The 16,978-nt window shown below is 40.2% G+C and overlaps 1 protein-coding gene across 1 annotated transcript; it reads left to right on the top strand.

The window, feature by feature from the left end:
• Positions 1 to 12,416: 12,416 nt before the first annotated feature.
• Positions 12,417 to 15,864, top strand: SCGB3A2 (secretoglobin family 3A member 2). The gene is made up of 3 exons (XM_046000486.1): positions 12,417 to 12,551; positions 15,253 to 15,455; positions 15,841 to 15,864. Exons 1-3 carry the CDS (start codon positions 12,497 to 12,499, stop codon positions 15,862 to 15,864), a joined length of 282 nt encoding a protein of 93 aa, XP_045856442.1. The 5' UTR covers positions 12,417 to 12,496.
• The last annotated feature ends 1,114 nt before the right edge of the window (positions 15,865 to 16,978 follow it).

Below are 16,978 nucleotides of genomic sequence, written 5' to 3'. Positions count from 1 at the left end.
AATTCTCTGCCTCTTTGGTTAGGTTTATTCCTAGGTATCTTATGGTTTGGGTGCAACTGTAAATGGGATTGATTCCTTAATTTCTCTTTCTTCTGTCTTGCTGTTGGTGTAAAGAAATGCAACTGATTTCTGTGCATTGATTTTATATCCTGATACTTTACTGAATTCCTGTCATACCCCAAATCATAAAAAAACAAAATGAGACCCAGAGAAAAAAGTAATTGGTGCATCAACATTTACTGCACTGAGGAATTCTGCTTGTGATAGAGTCCAAGAAATGGCAGATGAGAAACTTCCTGAATTCTAAAATGGTTTCTTCTTGAATTAAGCTTCAGGTTAAGGAAGCTGTTAGAATCTATGATCATAGAATTGGAAAAGGTATTAAAGATGATCTAATCCATTTTTCTCTTCTAAGAATCTTTCTACAGTAAATATAGCCTCAGCCAACCACTGTTTGTTGGTTTCAGTACTGAAATACTAAACTGTACATTCCTGTGATTTCTCATCACATTTCAAAAAAAACCTCTCAAATTCTGTTCTATATCCTAGTCTATTCTTCTTTCATTAAGGTAGCTTTCCAAGTATTTGAGTAATATTTTAAGGTCTCCTTGATTCATCTTATCTCAAGGCTGATGTTACCATATTCATTAACTGTCTCTAATATATGATTCTTTGAAAGTCTTGTACACCTTTCTTAATATAGCTTTGTTGTGGATTAAATATTGTGAAGTCATTTTTGCAGGAGCTTCCACCAAAAAGTCTATTTCCTCTCCCCTCAGATCTGGGCTGGTCCTATGGTTTGATTGTCATCACAGACTGTAGCATAAGAGATGTTGTATATCTGTCGAGGCTAAGACATTAAGACATCTACAGTTTCAATTTTCATTTCTTGGAATACACTTTCTTGAACTTATAGACAACCAAGACTTCTTGTAGACAGCCTCTGCTGGACTCCTTGCCAAAGCCAACTATAAATGCCAATATTTTATATATCCAGCATCCCAGTGCTCCAGGAAACATCCATGAAGCAGAAGAATGCAGTTGTTTTCAAGAAACATGAGAGTCAAGTATCATAAGGTTTCACTTATTTGTGGAGCATAACAAATAACATGGAGGACATAGGGAGATGGAGAGGAGATGGGAGTTGAGGGAAATTGGAAGGGGAGGTGAACCATGAGAGACTATGGACTCTGAAAAAGAATCTGAGGGTTTTGAAGGGACTGGGGGTGGGAGGTTGGGGGAGCCAGGTGGTGGGTATTAAGGAGGGCACGTATTGCATGGAGCACTGGGTGTGGTGCAGAAACAATGAATTCTGTTATGCTGAAAAGAAATTAAAAAAAAAAAGAATCATGAGAAATAATAAACTGGGGTTGTTTCAGGCCAAATTTTGGAGTGATTTGTTACGCTGCCTGAAATAACTGGTAAGATTTTGCAAATGGCTTCAAAGTTTTGAATTGGGTCTAAATAGGTTGCCTGTAAATAATAACCAATAATAAAATGAGTTTTTCTTTGATTCTGATACCACATTCATAGATAATTTTAGTAGATTTTTATATCTGTGTTTTCATAACCTGTGGAATTTTAGGTGACTTCGGAGTCCTGGACACTTTTTGCTCTTGTTGACTCAAAAAGAAAGACTATTGAACTTATGTCTTATTTCTCAGTTCCCTCTTCTGGCAATCAAGGAATGAAGCCTGAATTTTTTTCTAGATTTGATGGAATGAAAATGATAATTTTCATTATTGTAATGCCAACTATAATCCAAGGGACTAAACCTATACCATCTAAATTAATCCACACAGCCCTATATGGTAGGCATTAGTTACCCTTCTTTATAGATGAATAAGCTGAGAGTCAGAAAGGTGAGATGATTTGCTACGGGAATTAAATGAAAGAGATTGGGCTCAATTAAAACTTCTCTGATGCCTGTCAGCTGTTCTTTTTATTTCATCATCAATACAAGTTCATGGAGCTAGTAAACTGAGGCACGAATACAGGATAAGATCAGACCTTGGACAGCCCAGCTGAAATGAGCAACCTAGTACATAGATGATCCCCCAAGATTACTCTTAGATGAAGTACTAAGAGTCACTCCGTGAAGAAGTGTTTATTCAGAGTGGGGCACAGAATTTTGATCATGATCCTGAAGCATCTGGTAGTGCCAGAAAGCAAGGCAGTGCACAAAGAATGTTGGGGACACACCCTAAGGCAGAGAGGTCAGCTTGAAGGGGCTCAAAATTTGGGGCTCAAGTAAAACTTTAGAGTAATGGATCATAATCCATTTAACAAAGTGGTAAACCATGAGTCCATTTTGATATTTAAATGATAAATTGAAAATTTGATTAGGAATTACATAGTTTCAGAATAACTTCCTGCAACAGGAAAAAAGTATCCTGGAGAAGTCTGGCAGACTTCACCTTAACCAAGTGATTGAGATGAACAACATAAGTCAGTAAGGGGAAATGCCATGTGCCAACGGATCACAGTGTGACTTCTTCCATAACCTGAACCTAGCCATGAGGAAATATCAGACAAACCCAAATGAGCAATGTTCTACAAAAAAAATGGCCTGTAATCTTCAAAATGTCAAGGAGTGACTGAGGAGTCTTCCAGACTGAAGATGACTAGAAGACCTGACAGCTGAGTGTAACACATGATTCTGAACTGGATCCTTCACTGTAAGGGACATTATTCAGAGAACTGATGAAATTTGAATTGGATTTAACTCTTGGATGGTAACACTGTATAAATGTTAAATTCCTGCTTATGGTCACATTGGAGAATGACTTTGCTCGTACACACTAATATTTGTAAGTGAGGGAGCATTGGGTCAACAGTTGGCTCTCAAATGGTTCTGAAAAAAAAATCTGTAATGTACTCAGATCTTTTCTGTAAGTCTGAAATTGTCTCAAATTCAAGACCATGTTCCAAAAAAACTCCCTTATTTGTTTACAGGATACAGTAAAGATCGATTCTCCTCCCATTCTTTGTAGCAAGCTTAAGAAATATAGAATTCCTTAAAGAGAAAATTATAAATAGAACTTCCTAAATATAACTCAAAATTAAATACATGAGTCCTGCTCATGAAGTCATTGGTCATGGTGCCTGCTGTGTTTGAGGTTATGGTTAGGAGGCTGGGAAACTAAAAGAGATGGAGAGATGAGGAGGAGGAGGAGGAGGGGGTTGGTGATGTTAATAGTACTATCTAACATATATTGAGTACCCATTCTGAGGTACTAATTTTTAAGCATTTTGCATGTATTAACTTACTACTCCTTTTAACAGCTCCACTGGGAAGTCATTTTGTTGGCTTTATTTTCTAAGTTGACAAAACTGATACCTAGAAAGGTAACATAACCTCCTCAGTGGAGGAGCTAGGACGGGAATCCAAAAACGGCTAGCCCCAGGACCTGTGCACTTAGTCACTAAAGGAAGAACAAGCGCATTCAAGGAACACAAGAGCAGTTGCAACAGTGGAAAGATTTGGAGAAGGTGGAGACATTGTAGAGAAAATATGATCTATTGTGCACATTTGATTGAGGCTTGCCAGGGACCTACACACCTTAGTAAAAATGCCACAGCAAACTGTACTGCTGGTCAGTAGAGTCACAGTGTAAACATTTGGAAAGGGGGAAAATGATTTATAGCTGAGATGCTGAGTGAGGTCCTAAACTTGGCAGTGTACCGTGAAGTTTTCATTTTCCTCTCCAAGTCGCACCCACATGGTGTACATGCTCTTTGGCTGTTTACTGGAAGGGTGTCAAGCACACACATTTAAGACAAGGCAAAGCTAAGCCTGTTGTTTTTTAAGTAGAGCCAGATGCAGGGCTTGAACTCATGAGCCTGAGATCAAGACCTGAACTGAGATCAAGAGTCAGACACTTAAAACCCCCCAAGCCACCTAGATGCCCCAAGGCTAAGCCTGATTGATTCAACTGTTAAAGAGACAGGAACCCCTTTTAGATCAGGCAGTTTATCACTTACATAGACAAAGAGAAGAATAAACCAAAAGTGCCAGCTCCCTGTCCTCTTTGTCCCATACAGCAGAAAGGATGGCACCAGACAAGAAGGGGTTGGAGGACTATAGTATAAGTTGAGGGATATCCTCTTGCCTGAGTATCCATTCTAGAATACAGCAAAATGGTTTTGGTTTTGTGTTCTACTGGTCTTTTCTGAGAGGGATAGAGCAGGAAGGCTTAGACCTCATAGAACTTGGGAGGTGATGAGGAATGTCTTAAGACAGCCTTCCAGGGGAGATGGAAAGATGAGTGGGAGATGACCTCAAAGTAGCTCCAACAGGCCCCCCATCTCTCAGGTTCAGGTTCCAAGAGAACCACAGGTGTTCCCAAGACTCATACAAGCTGCAGTTTGACCCTTTGCTTGAATGGATCTCAGCAACATTGCCAGGGTACCGAGGTGAAGTCATTTCTCTATAAAGAGTAGTTGTAAGGCAAAACTTTTTTCTTTTTTTTTTTTTTTTTTGGAAGGCAAGACTTAGGACAAGATCATGGTGTGAAGAATGCATGCTAGAGGGGCACCTGGGTGGCTCAGTGGGTTAAAGCCTCTGCCTTCAGCTCAGGTCATGATCCCAGGGTCCTGGGATCGAGTCCCACATCTGGCTCTCTGCTCAGCAGGGAGTCTGCTTCCCTTCCTCTCTCTCTGCCTGCCTCTCTGCCTGTTTGTGATATCTGTCTGTCAAATCAATAAATAAAATCTTAAAAAAAAAAAAGGCATGCTAGACATTGACGAGCCATCTTCTGTGAGGGCTTGACATTTTTGCTGAAAGTAAATTATAGCAAATGCTCTCCTGGTCCTCTAAAAAGACAACAGCATTAACTATGAATGGGGGAGTGGACCATAGATTGGCAGTATGTGGTCATGTGAACCCAGAGCCCTCCTGGTCACTAAGAGATCTTTATGCTTTCCCTTCCACTAATCTGCTTATGAACTCTTATGACCAGATTTCCCTCTGCATAAGAATCCGTATTTCTCATTATTGATCAAGTCTTGCCAGATAAGCAACAAAAGCAAAAATAAACAAGTGGAACTACATCAGATGAAAAGCTTCTCTACAGCTAAGTAAACCAACAAAGAAAAGAAGAGGCAATCTACTGAATGGGAGAAGATACTTACAAATCATTTATCTGATATACGGTTAGTATAAAAAAATACATAAAGAACTCTTTCAACATAATACCAAGAAACCCCCAAACAATCTAATTTAAAAATGGGCAGATGATTTGATTAGACATTTTTCTAAAGAAGACATACAGGTGGCCAACGTACATGAAAAGGTGTTCAACATCATTAATCATCAGAGAAACGCAAATCCAAACGACAAAGATGTACCATCTCACACCTGTTAGAATGACTACTATCAAAAAGATGAGAAATAACAAGTGTTGGTGAGAATGTGGAGAGAAGGGCACCCTGGGGCACTGTTGGGGGGAATGTGAATTGGTGTAACCACTATATAAAACAGTATGAAGCTTCCTTAAAACATTGAAAATAGGGGCGACTGGGTGGCTCAGTGGGTTAAAGCCTCTGCCTTCGGCTCAGGTCATGATCTCAGGGTCCTGGGATCCAGCCCCACATCAGGCTCTCTGCTCAGTGGGGAGCCTGCTTCCCTTCCTCTCTCTCTGCCTGCCTCTCTGCCTACTTGTGATCTCTGTCTGTCAAACGAATAAATAAAATCTTAAAAAAAAAAATTGAAAATAGAACTACCATACAATCCAGCAATTCCACTTCTGGGTATTTATCCAAAGAAAAAGAAAACACTAACTCAAAGATAGACACACCCCCATGTTCATAGTGGCATTATTTACAATAACCAAAATTTGAAAACAACCTAAATGCCCATCAGTAGATGAATGGATAGAGAAACTATGGTGTGTATATGTAATGGAATATTATTCTGCCATAGAAAGAAGGAAATCCTGCCATTTGCAGCAACATGGACAGACCTCAAAGGCATTAGGCTAAATGAAGTAACCCAGACAGAGAAAGATAAATTCTGTAGTGTCTTAAGTATATGTGCAATATTTTTAAAAAAGGAAACAAAACCAGGCTCATAGTTACAGAGAACAGATTGACAGATTGGTGGTTGCCAGAGGTAGGGGTGAGGGTAGCAAAATGGGTGAAGAGAGTCAAAAGGTACAAACTTCCAATTATAAAGTAAGTCATGCAGATGTCATGTACAGCATGGGTTCTGTGGTTAATAATATTCTATTGCATATTTAAATTTGCTAAGTGTATAAATCTTTTTTTTTTAAGTACTCACTGCCTTTTTTAAAAATTTTTTAAATTTCTTTTCAGTGTAACAGTATTCATTGTTTTTGCACCACACCAAGTGCTCTGTGCAATACGTGCCCTCCCTAATACCTACCACCTTGTTCTCCCAACCTCCCACTCCCCGTCCCTTCAAGACCCTCAGGTTGTTTTTCAGAGTCCATAGTCTGTCATGGTTCACCTCCCCTTCCAATTTCCCTCAACTCCCTTCTCCCCTCCATCTCCCCATGTCCTCCATGTTATTTATTATGCTCCACAAATAAATGAAACCATATGATAATTGACTCTCTCTGCTTGACTTATTTCACTCAGCATAATCTCTTCCAGTCCCATCCATGTTGCTACAGAAGTTGGGTATTCATCCTTTCTGATAGAGGCATAATACTCCATAGTGTATATGGACCACATCTTCTTTATCCATTCGTCCATTGAAGGGCATCTTGGTTAAGTGTATAAATCTTATAAGCTTTCATCATAAGAAGAAAATTATATAACTGTATGGTGAGGGATGTTAACTATACTTGTGCCAATCATTTTGCAGTATATACAAATACTGAATCATCATGTACACGTGAAGTTTATACATGTTGTATGTCAATTATACTTCAAAAGAAAAAAAGGTCTTGCTGGATCAAGTGCTTGTCTGATTCAGCCAATCAGCATTTAGTCTTTCTTCTAGCCGTACCTTCTCATTGAATTCATGACACAACTCATTGCTTGGCTGGAAATTAAGGTTTTGTTTGAAATCTGTTTTTGTCAGGCACTGTGAATGAACAGTGGTAGGCATCAAAAGGTAAAAGAGACACGGTCCACACTTCATTCTTTTCAGCCCATCTTATCATCTTTGTTGCTTTCTAAAATAAACATTGCAAGTTGTAGTTTTCTTATCTCCTCAGTTTATTCATATCTTTGAATTTAAGAACCACTTAAATTCATGAATCTCTATTGAAAAATCAACCCCTGGACGGATCACTTATCTCCCTTTCTGATGCTCCCCATGTTTTGGTTCAACCAGGTCTTAGTTTGCCTATTACTTCCTGTGTTTCATCATCCTGAGCTCACATTCCATTTGGGGTTCCCTGCAGTGCCTAGAAAGGGGCCACAAGCCTCAAATGACAAGGGACTGATTTTCACTGGCTAGGATTCAATCAATATGAAAGGGAGCCAGGAACAGATTTTTTTGCTTTTCTCCAATATTTATGAGGTTGACATACTGGGCTGTGACATTTGATTATATTTTATGTGGTTGTGTATGTGTGCTCTTTTTAAAGACTTTACCTGTTTATTTGAGAGAGAGAGAGCATAAGTTGGGTGGGGAGAGGAAGAAGGAGACTCCCCACAGAGCAAGGAGCCCAGGAGTGGGCTCAGTCACAGGACCCCAAGATCATGACCTGCACCAAAGGTAGGGGCTTAACCAACTGAGCCTCACAGGTGCGCCTAAGTGGTTGTATTTTCCCCCTCTCATATGGCGTTCAGTTTAGGCTACTTGACCATCGTATCGTCACAAGTAAAAGAGAGAAAATAAACTCTAGTATGACACTTCCAGTGTAACTTCCCAATGACAGTCTCCTCTGCAGCTAGAAGATGGAGTGTTAAATGAAATCTCAGGCTGATTCTTTTCTTTTTCCTGATCAGTGTCTTGCATCTATATTCAGTTGGTTTCATTATAACTGTCATTCCTCTTACAGAGAAAAAAAAAAAAAGACTTACTGATTTGCTTCTAGTTTTCTTTCGTAGAATTAAAATGAGGCAAGAGTCATTCTTGTTTTCGTTCCTGCTGTGTTCCTAGCATCCACCACAGAGCCAAAAATACGAAATATGCTTAGTAAATCTTTGTTAAATGGCTAATGGAATTTCCATTCCTGATTATAAATTTAGTCTTCACAAAAAGAATTCATTCAAAAAGCACATCCCAAATTAACTTGGAAACATTGCTACTTGTTTCCTTTTCATTTGTTTATCTTAATGAATGAATTCATTTTACCAATGCTTACTGGAAATCCATATTAATTAAGTGTTTAAAAGTAAAGAAATACAAATCAGAAGAGGGAGGATTTAAATTCTGGTTGCATTATTTATTATCTAAGTAATCTTGGCAATTAATTCATTGCTTCTGGCTTCAGATTTCTCATTTGTAAAATGGGATAAAAGCTCTTATGGTCAGGGATTTTGTGAGGATGAAGTAGATACTATATGCAAAGTGTAGTACCTGGCACTGATTAACGGTTCCTAAAAATATTATCAGGTGTTTAAGCCTCTGTGTTAGGATACAAATGTGAACAAGATAAACCCCCTTAGGATGTTTACAAATTAGTACTGGCAAAGAAGACATTAATTGAATAATTACACTGCAAGAAAGACAGTATCAGTAGCATCACAAAGGTGTAAGAAAAGACTTGATTCCTGTTTTAAAATACAGGTTTTATTATTTCGGCCAACAGATCAAATGACTTCCATTGAAAAGATAGTTTGTTATACTCACAGATCCCTGTGGCCACATCACAGGGGGTAGGGGCACAAGGGAAGAATGAGATCTGTCAGAAGGGTGATGAGGTGGAGTGTGTGTGTGTTGTGGCCTAAGTGGACTGAGCATTTACTGCTGCTTTTGGAAGGGTTGGATGAGACAGGGTTAGCAGGTTTAGAATTGCCTTGTCTGAATAATTTCTTTTGGGTCTGGGATGTAGGGACTGTCTTTAGTTGTCTGGTACCTGACCTTGCGTGATTATGGTAGGCGTAGAGTGGCTCTGAGTGTGAGTTCCATAAAGGAGGTGGTTGACAATAAGGGCTCTAGGTTGGTTGGTTTGCATGTGGAAGGGGCACTCCTAAGTGAATTATTTCCTATCTCTAGGAATTAGCTAGCTCTGGGAAGAGCAGTACCTCCAAGGTCAGCAAGGGCCAAAGATCTCAGAGCATCAAAGATACGGAAAAAAAAGACCTGATGAATGCAGTGGCTCTGAACTCACGAAGCATGGAAGTAGCCAAGTCCAAGTTTCTTTTCAAATCTGACTGTATCCCCAATCCACTTGTCCCCTGTCACAGCACCCTATTTACTTCTTAACACTTACCACTTGTTCTTTTCTTTGCTCACCTGTTCATTTTCTCTATCCCATTACACTGTCACAACCAGAAAGCCGAGAAATTTGCTTGTCTGGTTTACTGCTCCAGTTCTAGTTCCTGACATGCAGAAGATTACCAATAAACATTTGTTGAATGAGTGAGTGAAAACAGTAGTACTTGATGGTTGTATGTGGATGTGTGCACAGGCACATATGACTGTTCATACATGTGTAAAAATGTGGATATTTGTGTTGCTGAATGTGTGTGTGTGTTTTGCATAGAGCAGGTCCCAGCCTTTAGTCTAAGCTGTGTGTGTGGCTAGGTTTCAGCCAACACTGCATGTTTGGCAGGTTCTTTGATAGGCCCATCAGAATCTAGCACACAGGTCTTCCTGGAGAAGTGAACTCATGCTGGTCAGGTCGGCAGACAAGCTCAAGACAGTACGGGACCCCCTCAGAGGACACCTCAGAGGTTGGAAGGAAGAATCATTTTTGTGCATATAATGCTATATTTCTTGTGGAGGAGTCTTGGCCCTGCCCCCTCGTGGACGTATAACTTATCACTTGTGAGAGAGACACCTCTGCTTAAAAACTGAAGGATCTGTTTTTAACAAAAACTCTGTAGTACTTTACAATGCTTTATTAATCAGATTCCAGCCAGAAAATCAAAACCATTCCAGGTAAGCAAAAAGGAAGAATTTAATAAACTTGGACGATAATTTACAAGGTGCTAGAAATGCAATTAAAGCAAGAAGCAGGGAGCTGAGTCAATCCAGATATTAGAAAATGCTGGAAAGTGCTAGTGCTCTTTGGCCAGGAGTCAGAGAGTGAGGAGCTGGAACCAGGAGCTGGGGCCATGCTGCTGAAGCTGGAACAATGGTAGGTTGGCCTGACTTGGGTGTGAACACAGACACAGGGCCTTTTTGGAAGGAGCTGGAGCCATAGAGAAGATGAGTCACTGGTCAAGATATTTTTTAAAGCAGACCAAGGGAGAAATAGCCTGGCTTCTCCCATTCTCTCTCTTTGAATCTTCTACCAGTGCCCTCCATCAGCTGGAGGGTAAGGAAGCCAGGAAACCACAGTTTGGAAAACTCGGCTTCCTCTAGGACAGAGCAGAGGAGAGGATGTGCAGGGAAAGGATCTGAAAGGAAACTGGGAAATGACAAGCACAGATGAGGGCAGTATTGGTTAGTATCCCATAAAGAGATCACAACATAAAATTTTTAGTTTATTTTTTCAGTTTTTGGTTTTAAGTAGGCTCCATGCCCACCATGGACCTTCAACTTACAACCTCGAGATCAAGGGTCACATGGTTTTTCCAATGAGCCAGGCAGGTGCCCCTCAACATAAAAACAAAGGCTGGCATCGACTCACCAGTACTTTCCCACACAGCCTTGGCCTTTTGAGCGTTTTGGCAGATCAGTATGCCTCGCTAGGTGTTTAATACGCAGGAGAAATGGAAACAGTCTCTGGCAGAGACAGCCAGTAGAAGCAGAAGGAGAGAATCAGCATGGTGGTAATTCAGGTAATTCATCTTCTCCTTCATGCAGTTTATAAAATTAAAGGATTGGCAGTTACAACACACAGTACCTTACAAGAATAAATAATAGGTGACACATGGTAAGTATTAATCTTGGTTTGGTACAGTTACATTCTCTGTTTCCATCATTTTACTGAATTTTCCTGACGTAACCACCCCCACAAGCAGAGCACCAACTTGTGGCCATGCACCATAAGGGGCTTGTGTCTTGGCATAGCTTTCTCAGCATCTTCTGTGTCCCTCCTTCATGATGGCGATGGCTGAAGCCAGCAGTGCTGTTTGATCTGGAAGGGGCACCTACCTGGACCCTGATTCCTATTATTCTCCTTCAGGGTTCTTTCTTTCCCTCTTTCTTGCATGGGAGGCACCAGAAGTCTCAAGGAATTCCAGGGCTCATGCTTATAAGTAGGGATATCCTGGAGCTCCATTGGCTCTGGGATGGGGAGACAGCCTTGTAAGAAGACTGCTCTTATGGCTGGCACAGTGTTTGTTTTGTGTGACTGTGTGGAATTGGGTCGCTGGAATGGTTCTGAAATGCATGTTTTGGTGACCTAAATTATTTATGTAGACAGGGTCTTGAAAAAATTTTTTTTTCCCTCAGGATCACACACTCACATTTTAGATGAGGAAACCAATACTATAGATTTAAAAAGTTTAATCCAGGGCACCTGGGTGGCTCAGTGGGTTAAAGCCTCTGCCCTTGGCTCAGGTCATGATCTTAGGGTCTTGGGATTGAGCTCCGCATTGGGCTCCCTGCTCAGCGGGGAGCCTGCTTGCCTCTCTCTTTGCCTACCTTTCTGCCTACTTGTGATCTCTCTCTCTGTTAAATAAATAAATAAAATCTTTTAAAAAAATAAAAAGTTTAATCTAAGTTTATACCAAGAGTAAATATTGAATCCTAGGTTTTTACAAATGAGTTTTAGCTCCTATAACGTATTATTCTATATGAGAACAGAGAAGGCACATTGTAGAGATTCTCAAACTAATTGGGAGATACTAGAAAAAATAAGAGGTCTTGCCATGGCAGATCTGTGAATGGGAATGGGGTGGGTAAAGATAAAGTCTAGAGAAATATGGCCTTAAATGCAATGAGGCTGAATCTGTATATACTGCAGCTGATGGGACCTACTGATACCATCCACGACTAGGTCGCTTATCAGTAATATGATTCTGCAAACTTTGAATAGAAAGCTGGAGGAAAACAACATTTGCTCCTTTTAATCCTAATATAAAACTTCCCCTTCATTTCAAGATTCTTTCAAGACAAGGACTCTTAGAGCTCTCTGTTCCCACTGGCATCTCTGTACAAGGAAGAGCTTTTGTGAGATGTCCTTGAGAATGCTTCAAGTTAGGACTTTGTTTCTTGTGGGAATATGAGGGAAAGTGGAAAAACCTCCAATTTGTTTAGTGAGGAAACATGATCTTCATGCTCTTCTCTAGGGTGAGTCAAGTGGTAGTGACTGAAATTAGGTTATGACTGGGCTATAAATATGAGTCTGTGCAGAAATCAGTCGTCACACCTCGTATAGTAACTGGAGCCCCTAGCTCAGTGGATTCAGTGCATTTTGCGATTCAATTTTAAACTCCAGGCATATCTCACAGAAACTCTGTCATGAAGCTGGTAACTGTGTTTCTGCTGGTGACCATCAGCATTTGCAGTTACTCTGGTAAGTGGCCTGAACACACGTCTCTACTTTTCTATTAATACGAATGTAATCAGTAAGCCTTGGCTCCCAGGGGAGTATGGTGGAGGGAATTTTAGAATCAAAGAATGGAAAGGTCAGAAGGGATTTCATATGCAGCAATCCCCCCACCCCCACCCCAGCCTACAAAGCTCTAACCCCATAGAAGCACTATCCTTAGTGAATCCTACCTAAGAAGTTAGCCAACTTACACTAATTGTCAACATTCTCGAATGTTTTTCTTTTTTCTTTTTTTTCTTAATCTTGAGTCAAAATCTCACTTTGTAACTTCTTTCTTTTGAAACTATGTGGAATCATTCTTCCTATCCTCTGTAATCAGTTGCCAGGTTGTTTTTCCTGAGACATAGCTACCTACATTTATCATTCACACAGTCAATGGATAGTTGCTGAATAACTACACCTGTTGGGCACTTGGATAAGTAGTGCAAGATTTAGATATGAATCACACACAGAGATGGCTTACAAGGGGCATGTAGTCTGACAGGGGAAATAAGACTTGTTCACACAGAGGCACTACAATGCAAAACTAAAGCACAGAGATGTATACAGCCAGCGCTCTGTGGGAGAACTGGGGGGGGCCTACCGTTCAATTTCTAGGTGAGGCATAGAAGTTGGATTCTTGGAGGAGAATGGGAACTGGTCTGTTCTTTTTGAAGAGAGTCATTTTAACCTTGGGAAAATACATTTGGATGCATCTGCAAAATGCACTGTGATAGCCACTGTACATTCAAAGAACACAAAGCCTTGAAGGTCTTCCCCTGGAAGTATATAAGTCTATACAGAGAAGACAGTCACCAAAGCCTTTGAAATAAGTATCATGAGAAAATTGGTGCTGCTCACACCCACACTGGCAACTTTAGTTTGTGCTTTTTACTGAAATTTTGTACCAATTTGTAACTTCACTGGTTTTGGCTATTTTGTTGTATTTAGTAACTGTCATCAAATATCTACATGTGGGGGTGGAAACAGAAAGCTGGGTGGAAGGAAATAAATATCCCTCTTATGGAGAGAATTTTGGAGGGACAATAGGTGGTAGAAGAGATAGAGAAGATAGGTGCACAGGCTTCATTTGTACAATTTGAATGGGGAAATGGAAAGGATTCCAAAAGAAAATGAACTATGGCAGGATCTTACTAGGAAGATGTGTGTTCTTTTTTTTTTCCTTAAAGATTTTATTTATTTATTTGAGAGAGGAACAGAGAGAGTGAGAGAGAGAGAGCACAAGCAGGGTGAGGGGAAGAGGAAGAAGCAGACTCCTGGCTGAGCAGGGAGCCTGGCAAGGAGCTTTATTCCCAGACTCCAGGATAATGACCCAGGCAGAAGGCAGACACTTTATGTACTGAGCCACCCAGGCATCCTGGAAGATGTCTGTTCTTATGTGTGTGCTTATGAATGTGTGTGTTTACATATCTGCACATGTGTTTTGTAAAAATGTATACTGTATGTATTTTGCTCATTCTCTACATTCTACCTCCTATTCATCATCTATGTGAAAATTATCTTTCTAAAGCCAAAGATACAAAACTCAGTTGTTCCGTAGAAGAGCCTTGATACCTCCCCATTGCCCACAGGGAAAAAAGTCTCAAATGCATTAATATAGCATTCCAAGCTCTGAAAATCTGACCTCACCTGGGTTTTGCTGCCTTACCTCCTTTCCCCACCTCAGCAGACCTCACTGCAGTTCTGTACTCCATCTGCTCTGGAAGGCTCTCCAGGCAGTGTGCATACTTTCATCCTCACATTTCAGTGCCCTTTTTACAGTGCACCTCCCCTCTCCTTTACTTTGTGACCCTTGATTCTGCTTCAAGACACGGCTCCAGCAACATCTTTCTGTGAAGATTGCTCCAACACTCTACCACATTAGAACTGGTCATCTCTTCTCTTAGGTTTCCATAGAGCTTTATCCATGATGTGAGCATAGCACATGTCGCATTGTGGCATACACAGATCTTTTTTGTCCACTAGACTGTGTTAAGTTCTCTGAATGGAATATCTTTGTCTTATTCATCTATGTATCTGCACTAGCCACTACAGAGCTGGAATTCAGTTATGTTTCTAGCAGTCAGTTGAATTGGTTGGGAGCAGTTTCCTGGGCTGTATTTGGTTGGGTTCATGCATGTCCCCAGTGAAGATTCTTTATGGAATCTACTCTTTGGCCTCAAAGCCATGGACTGTGGAGATATTCACATGCAAAGTACATTCCTGTTCAGTGAACCACCAATATCTACTGAGTGCTTCCTACATGCCAGGGTCTATTCTAGGCATAAGGTGCAGGAGTGAATAAAACATAAACTTCTTGTTCTCATGGAGCCTGCATACTAGTGAGAGGTTGAAGGCAAGAAATAAATAAGTGAGATTTACTGTTTTAAGTAATGCTAAGAAAAAATATAGGAAGTTAAAGGATAATGGATGATGCTACTTTAGATACCTTTCTGAGAAGGTAGCATTTGAGGAGAGACATGTAGCTAACTGGAGAAAGAAAGTCCTAAGGAGACAGAACAGCAGATGCAAAGGCCCTGAGGCAGAAGTTCTCATCAATCAAGTGACATTTCATCAAATCAAGTGAGACCGAAACAGAGCTGTTTATGGATACAGTGGAAAGTAGGACAGTCATAGACAGGAGTCGGATGTGCTTATTTCACTCAGTTTCCCTTTTGCTCTGCAGCTACTGCCTTCCTCGTCAACAGTTTGCCAGATGCTGTCGACAAAGTCTTACCTTTACCTGTGGACAACATTCTCCCTTTTATGGATCCATTAAAGCTTCTTCTGAAAACTCTGGGCATTTCTGTTGAGCACCTTGTGGAAGGGCTAAGAAAGTGTGTGAATGAGCTGGGACCAGAGGCCTCTGAGGCAGTAAAGAAACTGCTGGTAACTATAGGTTGTGGGCTTATTTGTCAATGGGCAGAGCTTAGCCACCTAAACATCTGCCCTCCCCGCTGCTTTCTCCCTCACCCTGTTCTCACTTGTGAACATGTATTTCCCTGGATGTACTCATACAAAGTTTGCATGTCCAGGAATCTGAAGGAAGGGGCAACATCTACACTTCTAGAAGGGATTTTTTAATGAAAGAGGCTTATGTTTTGATTGTCACTTTGCAATTCTCAGCTTGGTGATTCTAGTTGGGACTTAACCACTCTGGGCCTCCATTTCCACATCAGTAAAATGGTGGCTAAATAGGTTGGTAACTATTTTTGGAAACATGCTAAGCACATGTAAACCACATTATTTTTATTTTTATCCTTCTGCCTTTCAGGAGGCGCTGTCGCATTTGGTGTGATATCAGCACAAAACAGCCGCAGAGGGGAAGGGGAATGGTGTTCTCCTCCAGGGCTAGAATTCCTTCCATCCTAAGATGTAGTGACCCCTGAAAAGAATGAATAAAGCAATGAATAGATTTTGTTTTGTCCTGTGTTTATTTCTGGATGTTCTGTTCAGAAGGGCCCAGAAGATAATTTTCCCCTTGGGTCATAAACTCCACATTTTGTTATCAAGAGAACACACATTTTCCTCCCTCTCTGCTTGATTCTAAGTTAAACATCATCATTTTCTTCAAATGCTCTTTGACAGTATTTCTGTGCCTCTCAAGCTCCTATTCCCTCACGTCTAAAGAATTTTTTAAATATAAAAATGAAAATATTTATAAATCCTGTATCCAATAAACAGTTAATATCCAAAATGTATAAGGAACTCATATAGCTCAATAGCAAAAACCAAAACAAGGTGAAACAAGTAATCTAATTTAAAAATGGGCAAAAGAATCTGAGTAGATATCTTTCCAAAGCAAATACACAGATGTCAAACAGGTATATGGAAAAGTACACAGCATCACTATTCATCAAGGAAAGGTAAATCAAAATCACAGTATCACCTCACACGTGTTAGAAAGGCTATTATCAAAAAATAAGAAAAAACAAGTGCTGACAAGATCATGGGGAAAATGTAACGCTTGTGCCCTGTTGGTGGGATGGAAACTGGTGCAGCCACTCTGGAAAACAGTATGCAGATTCCTCAAAAAATAGAAAATAGAAATACCATATGATCTAGCAATCTCGCTTTGGGGTATATATCCCAAGGAAATGAAATCACTATCTTGAAAAGATATGTATACCCCTATGTTCACTGCAACATTGTTTGTAAAAGCCTGAACATGGAAACAATTTAAGTGTCTATTCATGAATTAATGGATAGAGAAATATAATACATACACACACACACACACACACACACAGTGGAATATTATTCAGCCTAAAAGGAGAAAATCCTGCCATTTACAGCCATATGGATGACTCTTAAGAGCATTATGCTAAGTGAAATAAGTCAGGCAGAGAAAGTATTTGTCTCATTTACATGTGGAATCCAAAAAAAATGGAACTCAGAGAAACAGAGTAGTA

This window comes from Meles meles, chromosome 3 (assembly GCF_922984935.1).
Source record: "Meles meles chromosome 3, mMelMel3.1 paternal haplotype, whole genome shotgun sequence".
NCBI lineage: Eukaryota > Metazoa > Chordata > Mammalia > Carnivora > Mustelidae > Meles > Meles meles.
Note: the sequence above shows the minus strand (reverse complement) of the source record. Positions and strands in the feature narration are given on the sequence as shown.